Source organism: Nerophis lumbriciformis, linkage group LG17, assembly GCF_033978685.3.
Source record: "Nerophis lumbriciformis linkage group LG17, RoL_Nlum_v2.1, whole genome shotgun sequence".
Lineage (NCBI taxonomy): Eukaryota > Metazoa > Chordata > Actinopteri > Syngnathiformes > Syngnathidae > Nerophis > Nerophis lumbriciformis.
The window spans coordinates 16,513,180-16,539,381 of NC_084564.2; the positions used below are offsets into that span (position 1 = coordinate 16,513,180).

Sequence of the window (26,202 nt, forward strand, 5' to 3'; positions counted from 1 at the left end):
ATACCCGAATCAATGAAGCAATTAGAGAAGCCGTCAATCATGAGGAACCATGCCGCCGAGGGGGTGTGTCCAAGTCCGCGCGGCGCAAAAAAACAACCAACCTGAGAGACTGCCGCTTCGCTCTGAGCTGTTGTGAGAGCTGGTGGTGCTGAAATCTTGTGATTGGTTGTGTGGGATTCTACTAGACAGCCCCTCGGTCAGTCGGTAGTCGGGAATGAAAAGGAGAGCTAGAGTGGGGGTGGGGGTGGGGGTTTGGGGTAGTTGAAGAAGGGCACAAAAACAAAAGAACACACACAAAAAAAAAAGAAAAAAGAAAAATCACAGTGGCGTCAGGTGACAGGCAGCACATGCAACATGCAGTTAGAGCACCAGGCAAGCAGGATAAAACATCAGGGTATGGTCACTTTTTAACTCGTCTTGCGGGGATAAATCAATTTGGTGTGTGATATACAGTATATATCTTAAGATCCTGTGGTATCATGCTTTTTTCCCAATCTTTAAGCGGTACTGCACTTTTGGGGGGAAATGTTGCCTATCATTTACAATCCTTATGTAAGACAAGAACACATATGTTTTTCTTTATTTCTATGCATTCTAACTCGTAAACAAGCATTGCCAAAAGTCAGCTAACAATGGAGTCAATAGAAGTTGCCCCATTCCGCCTATGAAGGAAAGGATAGGATAGGAAATACTTTTATTAATTCCACAATGGGGAAATAACGTTGTGGCAGTGATGAAAAACAAAAAATTGGTAAAAATAACAACATCTTGCGCACTAATATGGATGGGTTAAAAAAAAGATAAAATAAAACACAAAAACACTAACATCCAAATAAAGATCACAGTGATCACCTAAGTGGGTTGTAAAGTCTTATGGCTGTGGGTACAAAGTGACAGACAATATGGATGTCAACTTGCTCAGCATTCTTCTGTCAGCCACCTACTCAATGCTGTCTAGTGGGCAGCCTAGGAAGGAGTCAGCTCTCTTAATCAGTTTATTAAATCTGTGCCTGTCTCTGACGGTGCTGCACACAACCCAGCAAACGACAGCATAATGTAAAAAATAGTAATCACGATTATTTTGATTGATATTGTAATCACAGTTAACTACACAATCATTCATTCATTTGAAAAGTATTATTGTACTGCCAAAACTCAATATTAAATATAGTTTTAAAAAAAACCTGGATTTAAATTAGTAAAGAATAAACCACATGTAAAAAGGTAATAATAGCAATAACAATACATTTAGATAACAATAGCAATATAAAAAATTATTTAAAAAAAACAGTTTTTCCAGTTTGTTTTTAATTCAGTTTTTTTACTTTTACACTTATTTTATCACTATGGAGTGTGTGCTTTTTGTGTTAAATAAAATGTTTTTTAATTAAATGCAAAAATCCTCAGATTTATTGATATCATACATATTTGGTCAATTTTGACCGGCATTTTAGATTCAAAGCATAATAATTGTGTAAATGTATCAATAAGTGCTTTAGTGCATGATCCTTGTGTAAGATACTCTTTGGAAACCTTTATTTTGTTAGCACAGTAAGACCACATGTGGCCCACCGTGCTATTATTGTGAAATGGAGAAGTATACTGTGCTGTTGTTCTCAGCTTGTTGAGTAAAACTCACTTGAGGCTTTTTAAAAAAAAATTTTTTTTTAATTTAATCAAAAAAGAGTGAGCCTCTCAAGTTGTGACTACTGTTTGTAGTTAGCTCTCTGTGATCACGGCACGGCTAAAAATAGTTTGTCTGCGTTAGCGATTATAATAACAATATTGCCAATACTCCAATATTTAAAAAAAAAAAAAAGTTTTTAGAGGCGCAATAGTGTATTACTATTAGCTGCACTGTAAGCCACCTCGTGCGTGCTGTATTTTACGATTTAGAATGCATTTAAAAAAAGAAAAACATGTGTTTTTGTCTTACATAGGGATAGTGAATGATAGGAAAAATTCCAAAAAAAGTGCAGTTCCCCTTTAAAGATATATGCAGTAGGAGGATTAAAACCTACAATTAACTGCTTTTAGACATATATAAAATAAGATAATACATAATGTATGTGTTAGATTACATCAGAAAAATACTAATTTCACCTTAAGTTAAAAACATTATACACAAAAATTGTTTAAATTTTCGTAAAAAAGGAGTCTATTTAAAGTAAACTACAGTGGGCTTAAAGATGTCTCCAGTGGCATCTCATTGTTTCCAGAACAAAAATGCATTTACTTACTGTTGTTGCAGGAGTTCTTGTCGGGCAGGGAGTAGCCCAGGTTGGCCATCTCCTGCTTTGCCTGCAGCGAGGCTTTCCACTGGGCCTCGGGCAGATCCACGGCCAGCTCGTGGATGCTGCTGGAGTGGAGAATCTGAGTCGTGGCGTAAGGCGTGGCCTGCGACGTTTGACCCGGGCTGTTGTAGTTGGCTTTGGTGGTGAAATCGATGCTGCTATAGATGGCTCCATCAGAGAGCATGGTGCCCGTCTTGTCCACTTGCCCACTCGGGATATCTGGGGAAGGCGGAGGTGGTTGGGAGAAATGTAGCGGTTCACTTGAGGGCACATTGTAGTCAAAAGTAAGTGTAAGCACAGGGAAATACTTGTCAAGACTTTTTAGACCGAATACTGACGGGCATAATTTGTCTAATGTGCGATTGAACTGATTCAACAAGGTAACGCTGGCTGTATTAAAGCAAGACAGTGGCATGATAGGGAATGTTTGGCCCAATCTGCCTAAACAGGCTGCCAATAACTACAACATTTAACAGAGACAAATACGTCTTGATCCCTGCAATGACAGTAGCTTGAGAAGTTTTCTTTTCTTGCAGTTGGGTTGTACATTTCCACTTGACACGCTTTAGTTACCTGTTGATTAGCTTCCAAACCAGCACAAAGAAATGCTCAAATTTAATTTCGAAGTTAACGAGCTAAACCAACTGGACTTTCTTCAACTGACTTGGCACTCTTATTTATGCACAAAGCAAACCATAACCTGCTACCCCAAAACAACAATTCTTCTCAATAAAAGAGGAGAAATATAACCTTATAGGAAAATCGAACCTAAAACATTTGTACGTACATACAACACTTAAGACCTTTAGCATATTAGTATGTGGGATTAAATTACAGAACGATTTAAATCAAGAAGTCAAAAAATTTACTAATATAATTCCACTTTAAGAGGCTGGTCAAGCTAAAAGTGTTTACAAAGTAGAAAGAAAAATAATTATGACATCTTTGAATTTGAATAGGTATTATTCACCTAATTATGTGAATCATCATTGACTCAACTATTTATTCAAGATAAATGTAATTCAAAACATTTGTACACACAAACAAAACGTTTAGCATATCAGTATGTGGAATTCAATTATAGAATAGATTAAGCAGGGAAGTCAAACAAAGCACTAAGATGATTCAGTTTAGGAAACTGTTCAAACAACAAGTGTTCTCAAAGTATAAATAATAAAAATCCTGATAAACATCTTGAACCTTATAAAAAAAAAAGATAATCTTAATCATCTCCTTGGTGAACCATGAATTACTTAACTATTTATGTCTGAGAACTTTAAGTATTGTGTACCGGTATATGTTTATACATCAAATATTTATTAATGTATTTAATAATTGTTAACTTACTTGTAGTACATACATTTATTTATGTACTCATTTATCTATTCATGGTTGTGTTAAAAATAGAGAACAAACAAATGGGATAAAACTGCTATGATACTAAAGGGATAGGATTAAATAAGCTATGCTTCTTCCTACTCCTTTTTGGACACACTGTAATGAAACAACTAAAAATATGTGATGTATTACATTGCCATTGTATTGTATGCATGTTCAACATAAACTGAAACCAACCAACCAACTGTTGTATTTAGAAATGTTGATGTAAATTGTGTTCCAAAACAAGAACAGGAATAGAACATATGTGTTAGTAATTGATATGATACGGAAAGGGGTAGGATTAAATCAACTTTGCTTCTTCCTACTACTTTTTGGACATGTCAGGAGAAATGAAAATATGTAAAAAAATGTAATGTATTGTAACTGTACACATGTTCTAAATAAACTTAAAACTGTCTTTTAATCATTTCAAAGACAATGTTTAGAAAATGGTAACATTTAAACACAGGAAGAGAACTAACAATAATAATTGATGGAACATGAAGAAAGGGTAGGACTTATACTTCTTTACGGTCATGTCGAATTGTGCAAACATGTGACATCCCCTTGGGTAACGAAGCATGTTTGAAAGTAATACCATCAAATCCAAACCGAGGGCAGAATGCAATTCTTTCAAATGTCCATCCCTTTTTATATTTGTATGCATAAAAACAAGAGTGCCTTTCTGTCAGAGAGTGATGACAGGGGGGGAAGTGACTGAGCGTGCCAGGGAAGTAGCAGCCATCTCTCCCACTTCCATGCCTAGTCAAGGGGAGATGATGTAGCGCCATGGCGGAAGTGTCCGCATCTGCGCCAGCCAAGCTGCGCCTGTCCTTCACGACTGGCTGCTCAAGAGCCTCCTTTCACTCAGTCCTTCCCCCACTCTTTTTATTCTCCTCTCTCGTTCTGCTGCACCACCACCAAGATTCTCTATTTGTCACCCTGGTGACAGCGGTCCTATGTTAGCGGACTACACTGTACACATGATGCATGCATGTGTACATGATTAACGCTCTGGTAAGAGGACAGAAGAGGCCCCGACTCACCTGCTCTGCCAAAGTTAGTGAGATCATTGGGCCCTCCGGAGCTGCTGTTGACAGGTAAGCTAGTGGCGGGCCAGGAGTCCGCTAACCAGGGGTAGCCCGGGTCGCTGGCGTTGAGTAAGCCGGGCCGACTGCGAAAGAACACAATGCGATTAGAATAACCAATGGAATTTGTAAACATAGAAGGGAAGGGATTCATATGGCCCCACTCCTGGGTTGATCTCACAGTCTGCTGGAAATGATGGAAAGCGCTGCTCTACATAGCAACTGACGCTGTGGTCAAAGTTGGACTTAACACAAAACACATTTTAGGACATACTTGCCAGCCTTGAGACCTCTGATTTCGGGAGGTGGGGGGTGGGGGGCGTGGTCGGGGTGGGGCTAAGAGGGGAGGAGTATATTTACAGCTAGAATTCACCAAGTCAAGTATTTCATATATATATATATATATATATATAAATAAAAGAAATACTTGAATTTAAGTGTTCATTTATTTACACATATACACACACATAACACTCATCTACTCATTGTTGAGTTAAGGGTTGAATTGTCCATCCTTGTTCTATTCTCTGTCACTATTTTTCTAACCATGCTGAACACCCTTTCGCAGGTACCCAGAAAGGTTTCGAGGACCACCAAAAAAACTGAATCTCTGAAGACAGTATAAAAATCTGTGTTAAAGGTGTACAAATACTGTTTGTATAATAAGCATGTTATTTTTTACAAATGAGGGTTAAGAGTTCAGTACTAAAAAAAAAAGAAAAGAATGTGGCTTAAGTACAGTTTTTTAATTGAGCTGCTGCATTTTTTGGTTGGGTTGTTTATTTATTTTGAGTAACTTCTATACATTTCTAAAAGGGGAGGAATGTAATAGTGATCTATGTTTGTCTGTTGCCATCTCCTGGTGAATGTTGGCTATAGCGTACTGGGGTTACTTTTTGGTTGGCCAACGATTTACGTGGTGTTGCGCACCTGACGTCACTCAGGTCCGCATGGAGCTGGAGGGGGCGTGGCTTCCAGCTCCGCCTGAATTTCGGGTGATTTTCGGGAGAAAATTTGAGGCGCTGAATTTCGTGAGTCTCCCGGAAAATCCGGGAGGGTTGGCAAGTATGTTTTAGGATATCCATCACTAAAGTAGATAGTGCATGCCCCAAATCCGTCCCGTTTCATGTGTCAGGTAAATTGCGACACATGGGGCCTTATGAATCCCCTTCCTACTGTATCACCAACATTATAGTACTGAATAAACTTTATGAACTTTACAACAATTTTTTTTTTAGCTTTTCCCTACTAAAAACTGGTAATCTGGTATGTTAAACACAGGAAGTGAACCGACTCAGTAATTGCTGAGACATGAAGAAGGGGTAAGATTAAATAAAGCCAACCTCTTTCTACAGCTTTCTGGTCATGTTCAATTGAATTTCAAAGTGTAAACATGTGATGTTCATAACCGTTAAGCCTGTTTGAAATGAACAATTGTTGAGTACGCATATCATTTTTGCAAGAATTCATGAGTAAAGAACAAAAGCTTGGTGAAGATAAATTCAAACACGTGTTCAAATGTATAAATAGTCGGGTGTTGGGATGAGATAAGCTGACAATGAGCCTCAGAAGAGTATCATCAAATACGTCGACGATACATTTGTCCGCCCCTCAGTCGGAATTCCTTCAGGCAAAAACACTGCTTTATCTCTGCTTTTCTCCCGCTGAGTCTTTGCACTCGCTAATGCACAAAAACATCGCTAACGCAACACACATGTACTCCCCATTTCATTAAAAAGCGTTTACTCTCGGCTGTGTTCTACCCATCAGTCCGTCGCAGACGGTTCTAAATCTCGCTGGATGAGACATCAGACCCTCCCCATGACGGACGAACGGGGTGGCGTATGGGATGCTGGCACAGGCGGAGTGTTGGTGGGGGTGGTCCATTGAACAGGTGTCGCGTGCCTCCTTATAGGGGATGTGAAACATTAAAGTCGGCCATTAAGAGTGTAACCTGTCACGGGTGACTGCAGCGAGGCCATTAAGGCCACTTTGCTGTACAATCACGTCTGAGCTTCGTTAGCACACGTGGGAGTCATGACAGTATGGTGAAAGAAAGTGTTACCCTAGTTACCTCAGGGACTTGGTACTAAAGGAGTCCATGTCTGAGGCCACTGGTTAATACCCAAATTTTCTAGAATTTTCACCTGGAACCATATGCAGTAATGCAAAATAAAAGATTCACTAAGACCAAATTGTGTCATGTGGCAAGCAACAAATGTAGTGCAGTCATATATTGTATTGAAAACCTATTCAAACAGGCAATTGCAAGCAGGTATAAGTTCACAAAAGTCACCATTTGATGCGTGCCTGCAAAAACTATGAGAGGAACAATGCGCCTGTCTTGGCAGGATCCAGATTGTAATCTGGAGAACTGAAGGTGTTAAGACCACTGCACAATAGGGCATATTTTAGAATAGTCAGCATTACGATTTGATTTCAAGGAGTTTGATTCGCCTATCAACATTTCGGTCATATCGTTGGAGGGAGGCGAGTTGTAGTGATGAGCAAGCTACTTTAAAAATGTAGCAAGATACACGACAAAAGTAGCTTGCAAGATCAAAGCTATATTTAACGGCATTTATATCTATGGGCCCACATACACTATATTGCCAAAAGTATTTGGCCACCTGCCTTTAGTCACATATGAACTTGAAGTGACATCCAATGGAATTGTCCAAAATGTTTTGGTAGCCTGGAGCATTCAAAGTTTCTTTCACTGGAACTAAGGGGCCAAGCCCAACTTCTGAAAAACCAACCCCACACCATAATTCCTCCTCCACCAAATGTCACAATGCAGTCCAAAATGTAGCGTTCTCCTAGCAACCTCCAAACCCAGACTCGTCCATCAGATTGCCAGATGGAAAAGCGTGATTCATCAGTCCAGAGAACGCGTCTCCACTGCTCTAGAGTCAAGTGGCAACGTGCTTTACACCACTGCATCCGATGCTTTGCATTGGACTTTGGTGTTGTATGGCTTAGATGCAGCTGCTTGGCCATGGAAACCCATTCCATGAAGCTCTCTGCGTACTGTACCTGGGCTAATTGTAAGGTCACATGAAGTTTGGAGCTCTGTAGCAACTGACTGTGCAGAAAGTATTTGGACTATGTGCTTCAGCATCCGCTGGCCCCTCTCTGTCAGTTTACGAGGCCTAACACTTGGTAGTTGACTTGCTTTTGTTCCCAAACTTCACTTTTCTTATAATAAAGTTGACTTTGGAATATTTTGGAGCAAGGAAATTTCACGACTGGAATTGTTGCTCAGGTGGCATCCTATGACAGTTCCACGCTGGAAATCACTGAGAGCGGCCGATTCTTTCACAAGTGTTTGGAAAAACAGTCTCCACGCCTAAGTGCTTGATTTTATACACCGGGCCAAATGATTAGGACACCTGATTCTCATCATTTGGACAGGTAGCCAAATACTTTTGGCAATATAGTGTATATAATATTAATGTTAATGTAACTGAGAGTGTACAAATGGACACAATAAGGTTCTATTACTATTAACTATCTGTCATTTAGCTGGGGATACCCTACAACTACCGGGTGCCCGTACCGCACTGTATGTATTTATTTACCTATAATGTTATTCATTTTTTCTGCCTACAGTAAATAAAAAAAAACGCATCTATCTATAACTTGACAAAAAAACTAACAATAAGTTGTGTTTTTTGGTTTGTGCTGTAAAACTTTTCATGAACTCAACTCACTTTAATGTGTGTTCCTAAATGTGTGTTTAGTTTTATGTTATGGTTTGAACAATTAAAAACTAAGGTTTTGGTCATTGTTTTCTCTGAACACATGCATTTGTCTAAATATGGCCAAGGACACCCATTATTGTGGATTTCCTGGACGTCGTCTTCATCACTAAAAGAAAAGTCTAATCTGCGGAAGAGAATCTTTCTGCCATTTTCAAATATAACTTTTTAAGCGTCCCTCTTTCTCAGACTCCCCCGTCGTCATGTGACATGAGTGCGTGTCTAATATGATTTTGCTTCCTGGTTTCGATGACCCGCCTTATCTTGCCTTTGATTGGCCAGTCCGTAATGTTTCGCCCTAACCTTAGTCAATTGTGAATCATCATACAAACACCAACCAATCATTATGGATTTTCTCCGTATGTATGGATGTTCTCATTCAAGAACAATTATTAAAAACAATATTTTTGGCCTAGATTTGCAGTCAATTTTCTCTTTTTGTAGCTTGTAGCTTTGATGTAAGCTACCTAGCTACGTGGAAGTTACTGGAAAATGTAGTGAAGTTATGTAGCTTAGCTACATGTAGCTTGTTACTGGCCATCACTGGCGAGTTGAGTACTCCCTGACCGAGGTCCGGATGTGCCGCAGCCAAATAAGCTGTGACCAGTTCACGAGAAACAGTGTTCCTTCTGCTGGTTCAATTACAGAAACCTTGTTACGGATTTTGGCGAGGCTGATTCGAGGACCTCACTAAACCATCCATTCTCTAACGTGTTTTTTTTAATTGTTTTAGCTTTTTTATTTGGGGTGGAAAAACCTGCAAAGAGATATGTTTATTTGTGAGGATCCTCATTACCACTATGCTCTTAAAAAAAATTATCAAAAAAATGATGCCATAGATATTCCATTAAATCCTTAGTCGAAGACAGCCCTCTTGCATGTAACCCATTTTGCTCCCTATAGTTCTGATAGCAGTTTCACCTTTGAGAAAAAGTTTTTCTCTTTCTTCTATCAATACAATGCTGTACTGCCAGTGTTAGCTTTCACTCTCAAATGATGATACCAGAATGCATTGCAAGAAACAGAGTATTAAGAAGAACTAATTCTAGGGTTCCAAGCGTAGAGTAGCAACACTTAGCTGAAAATACCAAAATTAACACAAATGTTAACATAATTAGGTCTACTCCAGTCTCCATTTCCTTGCTGCCCTCAGTCTCCTCTTGGATAAAGTTTATGTATTCAGGGTTTCGTCACACATTTTCCTTTTTGCTTTGACCAAAAATGATACCAGAATGCACCCGTGGCACTGAAGACTGAGCTTTGGCTGCTGCCTACAGTGGGGGAGCCCTGGCTTGTAAGATTATTTTTCACTCTACGATCTGCCTCTTACCACATTTTCACCAAGCTCGTTGTTATGACACCCTCCAGTGCAAAAGGCCATACGAGATAATTAGTCTTACTTGTCGTGCATGCGTGTGTGTGCCCCTCCCCAACGAGGCTGCCGCTCCCCCGACAGTTTGAAAGACGAGCATGTGACAGCTGAATGGCTGCGGCGTCCTTGTATCCGTCACACCGCAGCAATCCTACTCGGAATAATTAGAACAAGACTGATTTCGACTGGGGGGCATACAGTATGTGTTAGTGAGCGTGTGTGATGGTGGTATAATGGGAGTGGGCGGGGGTGGTGGTGGCGGACAGTGGGTCATACGTCTAATGAAAAGTTGACACCTAACTTTTAATCTCTGCCTGACCCAGGATGGATGGCAACCTTGGCAGATCAAATCTCATTGGCGGCGGTCCATCGTCCCGTTTTCGGCCTGCGTCATAAATAGTGTCCGCCGCGGCCGACAGAGCGCTCGCCGTAAACACGTCAAGCAGGCGATATTAAAGCGAAAGAAAGTTCATTAATCAGCTGTTTATGGTCCCGCCGACTGCTGGATGGAGTTTGGATTAAAAAAGCATTGACATGAGCTAAGGTGTGGAACAATGGGAAGCGCCGATTTATCCCGAGAGCTGTCATTTAGCATTCAAATCCTACAATCTCCATGGCAACAATGTCAAGGTATTGCTTCTTAAATCTTTGCTGAGGTATTGGTCGCAGCTAAAAGTCGATCTCCTTCTTGGCAAGAGGTTTCCGCTTTTATCAATTTTAATAAAGCAGCCAAATTCAAACGATGTAACCGAACCATTCTGCAGCCTATTTGTCTTCCATGAATCATTTATTCTGTGATCGATTAGGCCGAATTGTTCAGTCATGGCAATTCGGCAGGAGCCAATGAGAAAACAGGTCCATTTGCTCCTGCAGCGAACATACTGTAGTTACACTACTGTTGTTTTTTAATTCCACTAAGATAACGCACTGGTATTGTTGGGCCAGATGGACAAGTAGCAACATCTGGGATGTGACGGCACCGAAACCGATGGCCGCGTTGTCGCGATGACAGCTTGCACGCTACGCTAACCTCAGATATGACGGATTGGGAGCGTCGACAGCATTCAAATCCCATTCGCCGTGGTGGTAATCAAAAGCGCTTATGCGTAAAATTGGGAGGAAAACACTGCAACAGGAAGTGAGAGGAAAGAGGGAGAGAATGCGAGGAAAGTGGCGTGGACAATTCTTCCAGGGATCTAAACTAAGCATGGTTTTGACAAGAGGTCTTAACCTCAAAAATTTACAGCCAACATTGACAGACCTTCTACTATCAAGGCCCTGAATCGAGAAAATGCTGTAGAATTTCTGTCAGATGCAGATTCCAAGAGAACAAAATGTAACAACATCCGAAAAAAAACCCACAAGTAATCCCGACCTGATGTCTGATTATATTAAATGGAATCTACTGCTGCCAAAATGGGAAGTCCTGATCAGATTCTGATAAATTCTGACATTACAGCTTGTATAATGACGTTTAAAAGATGACTTGTCATAAAAACAAGTCAATTTAATAATCAACAAACCAGTCCAGGAAGTGGCACACAAACAAATGCACATTGGGCTGAAATATTACATCTGGATCAGATGTAGTTCCTTACAGCGTCTCACTTTATGTAAACACAACATTTCAAAAATTCTTAGTGAAATTATTTAACTAAATGCATTTATTTATTTATTTATTTTTTTTACAAATTATCAGGATTTTTAAAAATTGGATTTACATTATTTCTTGCCAACTTTTGATGACGACATTACATTTAATCCCTACCCATCATAGGAAAAACAACAATATACCTCACAATTCGATTACGATTCAGGAGCTACTGTTGGATAAAACATTTATTAATGATGCATATTTATATTTATATAAATTGATGAAGTTTTACATTTCTTTTCGTTTGACTAAATAAGCATTTATCACTTCCAACTTTTATAAAGACTGCATTTGTTGAGTGATTTGAAATGATGAATTGAGTGCAATTTTTAATTTTCCTAAGGGAACTCTCCTGAAGGAATCAATAAAGTACTATCTATCTATCTATCTAATAAGAAACAGGTAAAATATTTCCCACTACATTTATTAAATTAATGGAAATGTGTGCAAAACTGGAACATAAAATAAAGGAGCTGGTCGGATCTCTCGATGAGGCGGCTCGCTGCGGTCAGCCAAGATTTAAAAGTGTCTGCATTACTTTATTCAAAATAAATAAATAATCCATTATTGATGTTAACTAATTGATTTTTCAATCGCCCATGTCCAAATTGCGATGCATTTAAAAATCGATTAATACTATCATAGAAAAACAATATAGTGGAACTTCTAAAGTTCATATATCAGCTAACATCAAAGGACCCATTTGCTCTTTTTTTGGTTATTTAGTAGTGATGAGTGAAATTATACTGAAGCATCAATGCATTCTAAAAACCCAAATGATACTGTGTCATGTCTCCCCTGATACTTCCAAGTGTCTCACTTGTAGAAGTAAAGATGTGACTGATACAACAATGAGCCGCTACTTTTTCCTACACTTGCGGTTTATAAAACGGTGCGGCTAATTTATGTAGTTTTTTTCACTAATGCCCATAATGTTTTGTGTTCAATAGTTTGCATTAAAACCAAGCAAAGGACTGACATGTGTGAAGTCTGTAGAAGTGTTTCCATGCATATTTGTACGTGCTATCGTAATTAGGGATGTCCGATAATGGCTTTTTGCCGATATCCGATATTCCGATATTGTCCAACTCTTTAATTACCGATACCGATATCAACCGATATCGATATCAACCGATACTGATATATACAGTCGGGGAATTAACCCATTATTATGCCTAATTTGGACAACCAGGTATGGTGAAAATAAGGTCCTTTTTAAAATATTAATAAAATAAAATAAGATAAATAAATTAAAAACATTTTTTTGAATAAAAAAGAAAGTAAAACAATATAAAAACAGTTACATAGAAACTAGTAATTAATGAAAATGAGTAAAATTAACTGTTAAAGGTTAGTACTATTAGTGGACCAGCAGCACGCACAATCATGTGTGCTTACGGACTGTATCCCTTGCAGACTGTATTGATATATATTGATATATAATGCAGGAACCAGAATATTAATAACAGAAAGAAACAACCCTTTTGTGTGAATGAGTGTGAATGGGGGAAGGAGTTTTTTTTGGGTTGGTGCACTAATTGTAAGTGTATCTTGTGTTTTTTATGTTGATTTAATTAAAAAAAAAAAAAAAAACGATACCGATAATAAAAAAAACCATACCGATAATTTCCGATATTACATTTTAAAGCATTTATAGGCCGATAATATCGGCAGGCCGATATTATCAGACATCTCTAATCGTAATGTAATAAAGCTAGCGTTATTAGCATTAGCTAATATACAAACACGTCTACTGGTATCTGTGTTAGTATTATTAACTTACAAAGGCATTCTTTTTGTATTGTTTCAGTGTCCCAAATTCCTCAGTAAGGGTAACACATGGCACACTGACAATGCTTAACCTATTGTTACTATAACAATCTACAAGGTTAATATAGGTTGCTTCTCTTTCTTCCCCTCCATTTTTCTGCATTCTTTCGTATCTCTAGTTATCATTACGTATATGTATTGTTGCATTTGAACAACTGTATTGTAAATACATTTAATAAAGTCAAATACAAATAAGGCAACAAGAGAAGTATCCTACACTTCTCTTTTGTAAAGTAAATCAAAACAGCCGATATGGGCATCTACATCAACTATATGATTTGCCTGAGAAGCCGGACAGGACAAAAAAAAATAAAAATAAAAATAAAAAAATAAAAATTCCTCAGTAAACTCACCAAGACATCATTGTGGAGTTATTTAGTCTGTTTAGCTGATTGGAGAGCTAACTTCCGCAGCCAGTGGTTCCATGACAATGACTTCTGTTTTGTTGATTAGCCGTTTTACTGCCGTGTTACAGGCATCAGTTTGCATGTAAACAACTAATTTCACAACGTTTATAGCTGCGGCTTATAGTCCGGTGCGGTTAATATACAAGAAAAAAAATTCTAAAATTTAGTGTGTATGACTTATATCTCTGTAGTGTGCTCTGTAGTCCGGAAAATATAGTGAATGTTCTTCTTTTTCTGTTTACTATTTTGGCTCATGAACAAGAGTTGCACATTTTATATTATTTTCTACAAAACTATTGTGTTAAAAAAAAAAAAAAAAAAAAAAAAAAACTTTCATCCATTGTCTACCGCTTGTCTCTTTCGGAGTCACCACCTCCAACAATTATATGTGCTAATTATTAATTTCATATACAGGCAAAATCTAGTGACTTTCCCCCCCCAGCAGATGGCGCTATTATGAAACACCATCCTAGTATCAGGGCAGTGTCAATACAACCAGTGAGTGTGCCACACACTCATTTGATAATTTCTATTTAAATTTGTTATTGAAATTGTTTCAGACGTCAGTGTCCTGGTATGGACTGTGTTCAACTTTCCATTGTATGTAAAAAAAACAACCTAAGAATTATAACATCACGTCCTTGGTAGAAGTAATTACATACAACCAAGGGACCTGGGGGTCACATTGAATTGATGATCTTTGGCCGTGTGTTTGAGATCTCCCCGCTGTAGTTGCTCAGGTGTGATAAGCGTTAGGTTCTCAGGAGAACATCCCTAAATAACTCCACATGCTGGGTGACTGGTGTCATTGAGAAGTGGCTTTGCTCTCTACAGACCTTTCACTAACATGCACCCAGACGGAGCAGTATGCATTGGGGGGTTTCATGAGGGGGAGCGCCTCCTCACACACACACACACACACACACACACACACACACACCTATCCCGTGGGTAATTATTTTTACATTATTACACGTGCTCAGATCCCAGCCGCCCACACGAGGTGACAGGCAAATTTATCACTCCAGAGGGCCGCTGGGTTGCCTGCAGCCGGCAGTGCAAGATAAATGACAAAATAAAAGCCCTCTCTGCTTAAATTGTTTCGCTTAATTCCGTTGAAGAGATTGATGAGTTCATCTACCGATGCATACACGCGGGAGATGCGTCGGGAATGTATATTTTGTATGCTATGCTGTGTCGGTGCCAAAAGGAACACAAAGAAGCAGGGGCTATCTATCAAGTGTTCTTGCAGGATCTTACAGCAACCGGCTGTAAGTTAAGGAAACGTTGAATTAACAAGCGTATAGCCTTGGGTGAAGACTGGCACATGCGGCGATTAACACTGACCGTGCAAGTCAGGTGCTTGTTTTCTTTGTTTTTGGTGAGCCGGAATGTCGCGGTGCCCTCGGGCAAGGTAAGTGTTGTGTGGCCCCCTAATGTGTGGGCCATTAGTACCGTTACTCCCTGTAACCTTTGAACCAGTCATTATCCAACACATTTCAGGACAATGGTAATATTACAGAACATTGCATTTACAGCCCTTCATAAATAATGAGAATAATAATAATAAAAATAGTCAAAAAGACATTTTAAAAATACAAGAAAATAATTCAGTTTTAAATACTGTTTTGTTGATTCAATTATAATTATTGTTAAATATACATTTAAATATAATAATGGTTCTATAAGAGGAACAGCACAAATCGCCATACTTCAACCTGGAGAACTAAGAGATTAAAACCATGGTAGGAGTGTCTTAGAATAGTTTTTTCTTCATCTATAATAATAATATATAATAAGTATAATGATAATAATAATAATAATAATAATTAAAAGTAAAATAAAATAAAATAAAATGTTAATGCAAAAAATATAAAATTTAAATTACTTTTTAAAATTCTGGTATTTGTTTTTAAGAAACGCGATTCAATTATTATCCTTTAACCATATCAGATACAATTTTTTTTAAATTATTAGGTTACGTTTTGATTAATTAATTAATGTATTCATTTATTTGATTGACAATTATGGAATCCAATTTACACTTTAATATATATTTTTTCTATTTATATATTTTTAGTACTTAATCAAAAATATATATTTTGTAACTTTTTTCATCATGTACACTACTTGCTGTCTGTCGGGTTATTTCCTGTTTAACAACTTTATATAATTGTTTTTGTTTTGTCTATGTAAGGAGGGGCCATACTAAATGTGTTTATATACTGACAAATGACAAACATAATTCATTAGGGCTGTGAATCTTTGGGCACCACACAATTCGATTTGACTCTTGGGGGAAACGATTCGATTCACAATCAATTCTCAATTCAAAACGATTCATGATTTCTCGATTACTGTAACATTATTTTCGGGTCTCTCTATGTCTAGCATTAAAAGATTACAGATGATACAAAATGCGGCTGCTAGACTTTTTCTTGCCCTGATGTGGGATCTGAGCCGAGAATGTCGTTGTGGCTTGTGCAGCCCTTTGAGACACTTGAGATTTAGGGCTTTATAAGTAAACATTGATTGATTATTGATTGATTTAATACTTTTCAATAACATTTGTTGCCAGTTTTATTATAAACTACGTTCCTTCATAAAATAAACAGCTGCGATAAATGTAAACATTTTTTAAAAGAACACAGGTATTGTACAATTCTACCCACACATTTAATTAATAAAGTCAAATACAAATAAGGCAACAAGAGAAGCATCACATACTTCTCTTTTGTATAGTAAATACTTACAGCAGATATGGCCATTAACATGCCCTGCTGGCCCCACTATAGACTGGACTCTCACATTATTAATCGTATACACTTGCATCCATTGTACTGGTCACCCAAGGGGGAAGGGGAGTCCCTTCCGGGTTTTCACATTGTTCCCATTGGGTTGAGTTTTTTTCTTGCCCTGATATGAGATCTGAGATGAGGACGTCGTTGTGGCTTGTGCAGCCCTTTGAGACATTTGTGATTAAGGGCTATATAAGAAAACTTTGATTGATTGATTGATTGATACATCAACTATATGTTTTGTCTGAGTGGTTGGACAGGACAGAATAAATTTTTTTTTTAAATTACATCGATTATCGATTTTTTTTTCATTGATTAAGATTGGTCAAAAGAAGCTTTTTTTGACAACCCTATAATATGATTAATTAATTTCCTACATTTGTATCCCCCAATATGATCGCCCCCCTGCTTGTGAGACACTCACCTCCCGTTGCTCATCAGGCCGCCGTCAACTCTCTGGAACGTCACTACAGAGGGAGAAAAAGAGCAGAGACGGAGGCCAGATATTAAGTTTCCAACATCGAATGTATCTCCATAATTAAGATAAGATGCCATTAGTATTCTAATGCGCCTGCAAAGCTCATTAAATATGTTCCATACAGTAAGTGATGTGGGATGCCCCTTCTGTGCCCACTGTCTTAAAAAAAAAAAGGTATTAAAAAAAAAAGGTCAATAATGAGGATGGCTTTACATAAGTTGAAAACGTCATGTGTTGCTCAAGGACGAGACGCCCGATGAGAAGCAAAACTCATTTCCATGTCTCTTATTTAGCTGCTGGATTATCATCAGGTGTATGATTAAATCTGGCTCCCAAAAAATGATTAAAAAAAGGCAGCGGGATCATTAATCATGCAGTGTTTTCTGTCAGACGGCTAACTGGGGGTGGGGGGTCCGGTATAAGGATGTAGAGATAACAAGCGGCCGCTATAGCAAAAGTCTGGGTGTTAGATCCATTTCATGTGTAGATGACAAAGCAGCATGGAGACCTCAGAGGCTGCAACAGTTTTTTGTAACCAGGAGGAAGGGAAGGGGGGACAGAGAAAGTGATCCTGCAATATTCGTTCCACAGATAAAAGAGAACATCAGCATTCCTTCACAGGCTTTCTGACTTCAACAAGATCAGGCATGAGACCCCCTGGGGGGACGCAGGCATCAGAGGGGTCTTTTCAGAGAGTGACGTCATCTGAATAGGGAATACTCCCTCTTTTAGGATGTCAGATTCACTGTCAACACTTCATAGAATTGCTTTTATGCACATTTATATTGATATTATTATTGATAATAATATTTAAAAGAGTGTAGCATTAAAATATATATGTAAAATGTAAAAGTATCAATCAAAAAAATGTAATGATAAAAAATATAATAGATATTGCATTTGTCAGGTCCAGTGTTAAAACATCACCATAGTGAAGCCTTTATTACATATTATAATAAAATACATTTCATTTATTTAATTTACTAAATATATTTAAGTACATATATAACTTTTTGTTACATTACTGTTGCCCCATTGGTTGTTTTTAAAGTGCAGATTGTGGGTATTTTTTTTAACAATAAACATCACATATAAGTCTAGAATTTCAATATACATGTTTTCGTATTTATTGTCTGAATAATTGTATTTCTATTTAATATAGTTAATACCAAAAAAACCATGAATTCAATATTTTGATTTGAATTACCGGTATAACTGTTTTGTTACATTATTTTCCCCCAATTGGTTGATTGTTTTCAATGAGCAGAGTGTGGGGATTTTTAAAAGCAACAACAAAAAAGCTAATTGCAACTCTTAACATGCGTTTAAAATATATATATTAATAATAACAAATTAAGACATAATTGTTTTATTAGTGATATATCATTATAATAACTTTTATCAGTCTATCATTTCAATGTTTTGTTTTATTTTTGTCTACAAACGTAATGAATGTATTGTCGGGTTAGACCATCACCATCATACAACCATTATTAATTAGTATTTGATAATATTCTAACTCCTAGAAAAGTGTAAAATAAACAACTTAATCATTAATAGTCCAACTTGTGCAACTTTAGTGCCGTTGTCATAGACAATTTTGATTGAATTCATAACCTCCATAACCTAATGTAATGTTTCACCCAGTAGACTTTTCATATTTATTTATTTATTTTCTCCAAATTATGATATTCTACTGCCTCAATGCACTTCAAGACAAAACAGTTAGGACACATCATTTATTCGCAAAGTTGCAAAATTTAACTGTTTGAGAGCAGGTCTTCTCAAGTCGATATCTCTCGTCAGGCACATTTCTGGCCAGCTTCAAACCACTTTAAAGTGGGCCAGAGTGACGTGACGAGCACTTTTCCCCCAATATGAATACAGATTAATATGCACTAAAAGGAGTAGGAAATCATCAGCATGTAAAATTCCATCAAATCTCCTTGGCTGCTGATTTACCTCGCTGGAGCCGACAGCTTTAGGAGGCTGAGACAGGACACTCTCCATACATCAACTAATTGTCAATAGAGGGAAGAGCAGTGGCACTCTTCAGACGCACTCTGGCTAATGTTAGAAAAATCACCTCACTAATGCCTCCTCTCTGTTTGACTTTGTTTTCATCTTCTGAGTGCCAAGCACGAAAATAAAATCAACAAAAACAACAAGGTGATTCAACATTTGTATGACACCTGTTAACAACTGTCACAACAAAAAACCAAGACGCAATGGAGATTGAGTCGCAACCTTCGGTAATTTTGTTTCGACGCCTTGATTTATTTGAGAATTATGAATTAGGAAATTAATTTGTATAAATAAATGTTTTTAGAGTATAGTTTCCTTTGTGTGTTTCTGTCCGTGCCGAGTCTCCCTATCATTTTACTTCCTTGTGTTGCACTTGTACTCCGAGTTGCCACGGAAACAGTACCCAAACTACAGTATACTGCATTTATTGAAATTTGGGGCAGAACTAATTAGGCCCCATTAATTCTGCCTAGCAACAGATAAATGTAGAATATATGTAGAACAGATTTATATTATTTATATATTATATATGTAATATATTATATATATATTATATTATTTATTATTATTATTGTCTATTGTGAGCGAACTGTGGTGCTGAATTTCCCCCAGGGATCAATAAAGTACTTTCTATTCTATTCTATTCTATAACTTGTAAAGGAATCCAGAGGATTTTTGGTGCTGCGTTACTGTGCTTGTTGTTTACTTTTATTTGAAAGTTATTCTTTTATAATTCTTGACAATTTAGTATATGTATGTTCATGTGGTTGCCGTGTTTCCTTGTTCTTTATCTGCCTAGTGAGGCACTGAAAGCGCATGCCTTCAGTTTTTTTGTAATTATCGGAAGGTGGGGCAACAATGTGCGTGCCCCACCAGTTCTGCCTTGCAACACACAACCTCACAAAACTGAGTAATTCTGTTGATCTACATTACTGCACCAATGTACTTTTATCTAAATGTTATTTATATTTTTTTTATTTATTATTTGGTACATTTAAAACAAATTCAATCAAAAGTTTACGGGAATTTTCTAATGCTATTGGACAAGAAATGCTGTCTTCAAACTCTTACCTAAATGTTGTTTATTAATCACTACACAGTATGGTAATTGGTTGGCTCCATACAAATTTTGTTTATGATATATAAAAACACCACTAGCCGCCAGTCAGAGCATTGTATTTATATAACTCTTCATAAAAAATAAAAAAAACATAATACAAAAATAAATTGAAAAATACATTTTAAATGCATGTAAAAAATAAATTGAAGTTAATTTGTTGAATTCAAATGTTTTTCTTTAAGAAAGGTGATTCAATTACTGTATATTTTTCATTAATTATTTTTAAGTATTCATTTTTTTATTATTAGGTTCCTTTTTATTAATTAATTGATTAATTAAGTGATTCTCAAAATGTGGTATGTGGGCTCCATCTATTGATATTCCAAAAATGCACAGAGTTAAGTGGTTAGTGTTTTATTTTCCTATATTTAAACACCGTGTTACTGTTCAAACTGTGTGTAATGTTAAAGTGGCAACACATTAAATATACTTGTTAAATAAAACCCTCTGCCATCTTTTTAACAAATACTTAGGCCTACTATGCTACTGTATTCTAATGTTGGTCATTACAGTGGTACTTGGAGAGCCAAGTGTTTTCTGAGGTGGTACTTGGTGAAATAAGTTTGAGAACCCTTCGATTAATTAATTCAAAGGTGCCACACACCAGCAATCATGGAATCCCATTTATGCTTTTTTATATATATATATATATATATATATATACTTTATATATATTTGTTTTAATTATTTATTTTAATTTAATCTTTTTTTAGCTTTTTAATCATCTACACTACACATAAAATGCTGTTTGAGTTGTTTGACGACTTTATAACGTTGTTTTTGTTATGTTTAGGTCAAGCGATGGGCCATACAGTTACTATAATATGCATATTTACGTTCCTGTTGCTGCTGTGTTTCCCCGTCTTTAATCTGCCTCCTGGGGCATTGGAAGATTCAATGACCCAAGTTGCCAAGGAAACAGCACAAACAAGCAATGTAAATATTTTTTAATTAATGGAATTTGGGGAAAAATTATTGTGCCCCAATAATTCTGCCAAACAACAAAATAAACTGCAAAGTTCTGTTAAACTGAATTCTTGGACCAATGTACTTTTATCTAATGTTATTTCTTTATAATTTATTGATTTAGTACATTTAAATAAATCCAGCACCAGTGAGAACATTTTCTAATGCTATTGGATGAGTATGTGGCTTCAAACTTTATACTGATATTGTATGTTAGACACAGTCGGCCCCAAACAAATTTTTTTCATAATATAAGAAACGCCACTGGCCGCAACACATACACAAAAACACAACACAAACACTCTATGCAAATACACTCGAGAGAATTTGCAAGGCTTTTGGTCAAGGCTAATAACCAATCAGTGTCAGATTAGCTATGGACATTAGGCTGATGTATTTAATAAGCGGAAAGAGGGGGGCATATGTTGCGGGGATGGGCGTGAGGGGTGAGGAGACGGGACAAATGAACAGTACCTGCAGGGGTGAAGGTGAAGGACTGAACTGCAAAACAAGAAGACAGAGAGTTTGTGTGTTAAAAGCTTGCAGAGGTAAGCGGTGTTTTAGGTGATGGGAGGTGGTGGTGATGATGGGGGGTCTGCACACCGGTGGACTAGATTAGAGATATACTTATTATCAAAATGTAGTTGGTTTTACTCCTCGATGTGCAGAGCCAAAGTCAGAAAAGGAGGCAGCAGAAAAGGCCACAAACCAAAGAAAACAAGAATGTCCCAAACATAAATGAATAACAAATGAGAGAAACTTGTTGAAATGTGCTTGTTCTCTTCTGCTGTCAGGCCATGAGTGTTCTCTGCTCCCTAATTAAATCATGCTGTTTTGGCAGCACATATGGACTTGCTGGTATTGACAAGACCGCGGCCAGGGGGTGGGGGGGGGGGCGGGTCATTCAATGAGGGTCATCGTGTGGGAGGAAAGATGCTGGACTAACTCCAGCTTGAGGAGACCAGGCTGCCCACTCAGCTTGACCACCTTGGGCTATTAAACAGCACTGTGGGTGGACCTCTGGAGATGATGATGTGCGCTGAGTCTAAACCCGCTTCTTCTATCTAAACGTGATTAAACATGACTAATGACTCTTTGTCCAACCTGCGTAGTTGCTCAGACCCTTCCTCTTCTTCCTCCTCCAGTAGAGCCAAATGCTGAAGCCCATGAGGATGACCCAGAAGGCGCCGCCGATGCCTGCGATGAAGGCGGGCTGCTTCACAACGTCGGTGATCTGCTCTGTGATGCTGTTGTTACGGTTGCCGTGGATGATCACGTCCTGGAATGGCTTACCTATAAGTGGTGGGGAGTGGATGCAGAGTAGGTTCAGTCATTGGAATGCATATACTGGACAAACACATACCTGTAAATTGAGAAATGTTGCCAGTTTAGGGCGTTTATTTATTCAAAACTATGTTTTATTGTTGTGGTTTTACATTTATGTTTTGCAGAAAAGTGATATGTTTTTCTGAAATATGTTACTCTAGAGCAGTGCTTCACAATTATTTTCTGTTACGTCCCTATACAGGTAAAAGCCAGTAAATTAGAATATTTTGAAAAACTTGATTTATTTCAGTAATTGCATTCAAAAGGTGTAACTTGTACATTATATTTATTCATTGCACACAGACTGATGCATTCAAATGTTTATTTCATTTAATTTTGATGATTTGAAGTAGCAACAAATGAAAATCCAAAATTCCGTGTGTCACAAAATTAGAATATTACTTAAGGCTAATACAAAAAAGGGATTTTTAGAAATGTTGGCCAACTGAAAAGTATGAAAATGAAAAATATGAGCATGTACAATACTCAATACTTGGTTGGAGCTCCTTTTGCCTCAATTACTGCGTTAATGCGGCGTGGCATGGAGTCGATGAGTTTCTGGCACTGCTCAGGTGTTATGAGAGCCCAGGTTGCTAGAAAACTTGCTGGTAGACGGCTACGTTGACCCTGGATCTCAGGAAACAGAGTGGACCGACACCAGCAGATGACATGGCACCCCAAACCATCACCCAACCATGCAAATTTTGCATTTCCTTTGGAAATCGAGGTCCCAGAGTCTGGAGGAAGACAGGAGAGGCACAGGATCCACGTTGCCTGAAGTCTAGTGTAAAGTTTCCACCATCAGTGATGGTTTGGGGTGCCATGTCATCTGCTGGTGTCGGTCCACTCTGTTTCCTGAGATCCAGGGTCAACGCAGCCGTCTACCAGCAAGTTTTAGAGCACTTCATGCTTCCTGCTGCTGACCTGCTCTATGGAGATGGAGATTTGAAGTTCCAACAGGACTTGGCGCCTGCACACAGCGCAAAATCTACCCGTGCCTGCTTTACGGACCATGGTATTTCTGTTCTAAATTGGCCCGCCAACTCCCCTGACCTTAGCCCCATAGAAAATCTGTGGGGTATTGTGAAAAGGAAGATGCAGAATGCCAGACCCAAAAACGCAGAAGAGTTGAAGGCCACTATCAGAGCAACCTGGGCTCTCATAACACCTGAGCAGTGCCAGAAACTCATCGACTCCATGCCACGCCGCATTAACGCAGTAATTGAGGCAAAAGGAGCTCCAACCAAGTATTGAGTATTGTACCTGCTCATATTTTTCATTTTCATACTTTTCAGTTGGCCAACATTTCTAAAAATCCCTTTTTTGTATTAGCCTTAAGTAATATTCTAATTTTGTGACACACGGAATTTTGGATTTTCATTTGTTGCCACTTCAAATCATCAAAATTAAATGAAATAAACATTTGAATGCATCAGTCTGTGTGCAATGAATAAATATAATGTACAAGTTACACCTTTTGAATGCAATTACTGAAATAAATCAAGTTTTTCAAAATATTCTAATTTACTGGCTTTTACCTGTAGAACAGGGGTTGGCAACCGCTCTTGTGGATTCCTGGAGCTTTTTCAGAAATGTATGAAAATGGAAAAAGATGGGGAAAAATATATTTTTTGTTTTAATATGGTTTTTGTAGGAGAACATGCACGACACAAACCTTCCAAATTGTTAGAAAGCCCATTGTTTAATATGTTTATATGTATTGCTTCACTGTCTTCAGTAATGCGGACACTGTATCGATTCGTCGTGGTGAAAAAGAAGCTGAGCCGGAAGGCAAAGCTCTCAATTTACCGGTTGATCTACGTTCCCATCTTCACCTATGGTCATGAGCTTTGGGTTATGACCGAAAGGACAAGATCACGGGTACAAGCGGCCGAAATGAGTTTCCTCCGCCGGGTGGCAGGGCTCTCCCTTAGAGATAGGGTGAGAAGCTCTGCCATCCGGGAGGAGCTCAAAGTAAAGCCGCTGCTCCTCCACATCGAGAGGAGCCAGATGAGGTGGTTGGGGCATCTGGTCAGGATGCCACCCGAACGCCTCCCTAGGGAGGTGTTTAGGGCACGTCTGACCGGTAGGAGGCCACAGGGAAGACCCAGGACACGCTGGAAAGACTATGTCTCCCGGCTGGCCTGGGAATGCCTCGGGATCCCCCAGGAAGAGCTGGACGAAGTGGCTGGGGAGAGGGAAGTCTGGGCTTCCCTGGTTAGGCTGCTGCCCCCGCGACCTGACCTCAGATAAGCGGAAGAAGATGGATGGATGGCTTCACTGATGAGAGTATTCGGCGAGCCCCCTTTTGTCCTAATAATTTTGGCGGTCCTTGAACTCACTGTAGTTGTGTGCACTGTGACTCAACAGTTTGTTTACATGTATAACTTTCTCTGACAATGCCACAGAAAATGTGTTTTATGACACTCCTTTGTCTCATTTTGTCCACCAAATGTTTTATGCTGTGCGTGAATGCACAAAAGTGAGATTTGTTGATGTTATTGACTGGTGTGGAGTGCTAATCAGGCATATTTGGTCAGTGCATGACTGCAAGCTAATCAATGCTAACATGCTATTTAGGCTAGCTAATTGTACATTGCATCATTATGTCTTTTGTGCAGGTACATTTGAGCTTATTTAATTTCCTTTACTTATGTCCTCTGTGTATTTAATTTATAATTGCATGTCTCATGACACATTATCTGTTTGGAATATTGGCTGCACTTCTGATTGTTGTTTGTGTGCCATGTTATAGACCACAGCTTGCCAAAGATTGTAATAAATCCATTAGAAGAAGACGCCCTGCCATTTCCTTTACCTCGGATACACAAATCTACACCTTTGACCGTTCTGAGCAGGTCATTTCCAGGAGTTATCTCACCCTCTGAGAAGCCTCCATTTTACTTTCACTCCATATTCTGTACTGCTCTGTAGTGTTACCATGTTTGCGTTATTGTGTAGAAACATGGAGAAACAATTACAAATGTACGCGTCACTCAGTAACAGTGTTACAAAAAAGAAAACATATAATAATACATAATGTTGGATATAGAGAACATACATACCCTATATTTATTGAATCAAGAATATAGAAATTCAACGACTTGGTGCATTTGCGCCACTGTACATATAAATAAAATCGCAAATAAGATAGTATTTTAAACAAATTTACATTTATTACCATATAAACAAACAAAAGCACCGAAAACTGGTGCTGTTTTCTATTCCCAGGTTCCGGGAATTGATACCGTATCGGTACCCATCCTTACACGTCAAACTAAATGTGTAATCTGATATTGAGGAGTATCATTGCTGGATCATATTTGGCATGTCAGTTAGGTAATATACGCATTAAGGCTGCATCAATGCCGTTTGTAATGATTAACATGTAATGAGAGCACAGAGACTGGATAAACAGCAAGTGAGAAACCAGACTGAGTTGCCACATTTAGATATCATGCATGAAGACAGGAACTAGAGAGAAATGCAACAGGAGTAGGCGCTTTCTGAGGAAAGGAAATTGTGTTTTCTTTTTAGGTTTGCCTCTAATTGACGTGTAGAGCAGCCAAGGACTGCATGAACAGTGAGCGAGACGCCCACAAGTGACGGCACAGAGTTCCTACATTTAGATATTGTGCAACAAGAGGACGGTTTTAAAATTCTAGGAGGAAGATTGTTTTCGGGGTTGCCTCCAAAGACAAGA

At 38.2% G+C, this 26,202-nt stretch overlaps 1 protein-coding gene across 10 annotated transcripts in view; it reads right to left on the reverse strand.

Moving 5' to 3' along the window:
• robo2 (roundabout, axon guidance receptor, homolog 2 (Drosophila)) overlaps window positions 1-26,202 on the reverse strand; it is an 852,180-nt gene that overhangs the window by 48,177 nt on the left and 777,801 nt on the right. For 7 of the 10 annotated variants that reach the window (XM_061972617.2, XM_061972622.2, XM_061972619.1 and 4 more), the window contains 6 exons: window positions 22,278-22,466; window positions 21,648-21,674; window positions 17,009-17,051; window positions 4,721-4,848; window positions 2,241-2,513; window positions 102-227 (listed from right to left, as the gene is read on the reverse strand). In XM_061972617.2, coding sequence (XP_061828601.1) covers window positions 102-227; window positions 2,241-2,513; window positions 4,721-4,848; window positions 17,009-17,051; window positions 21,648-21,674; window positions 22,278-22,466 — 786 coding nt within the window. The remainder of the gene's footprint in view (window positions 1-101; window positions 228-2,240; window positions 2,514-4,720; window positions 4,849-17,008; window positions 17,052-21,647; window positions 21,675-22,277; window positions 22,467-26,202) is intronic. The other 3 variants (XM_061972621.2, XM_061972618.2, XM_061972627.2) reach the window with 3 other exon arrangements.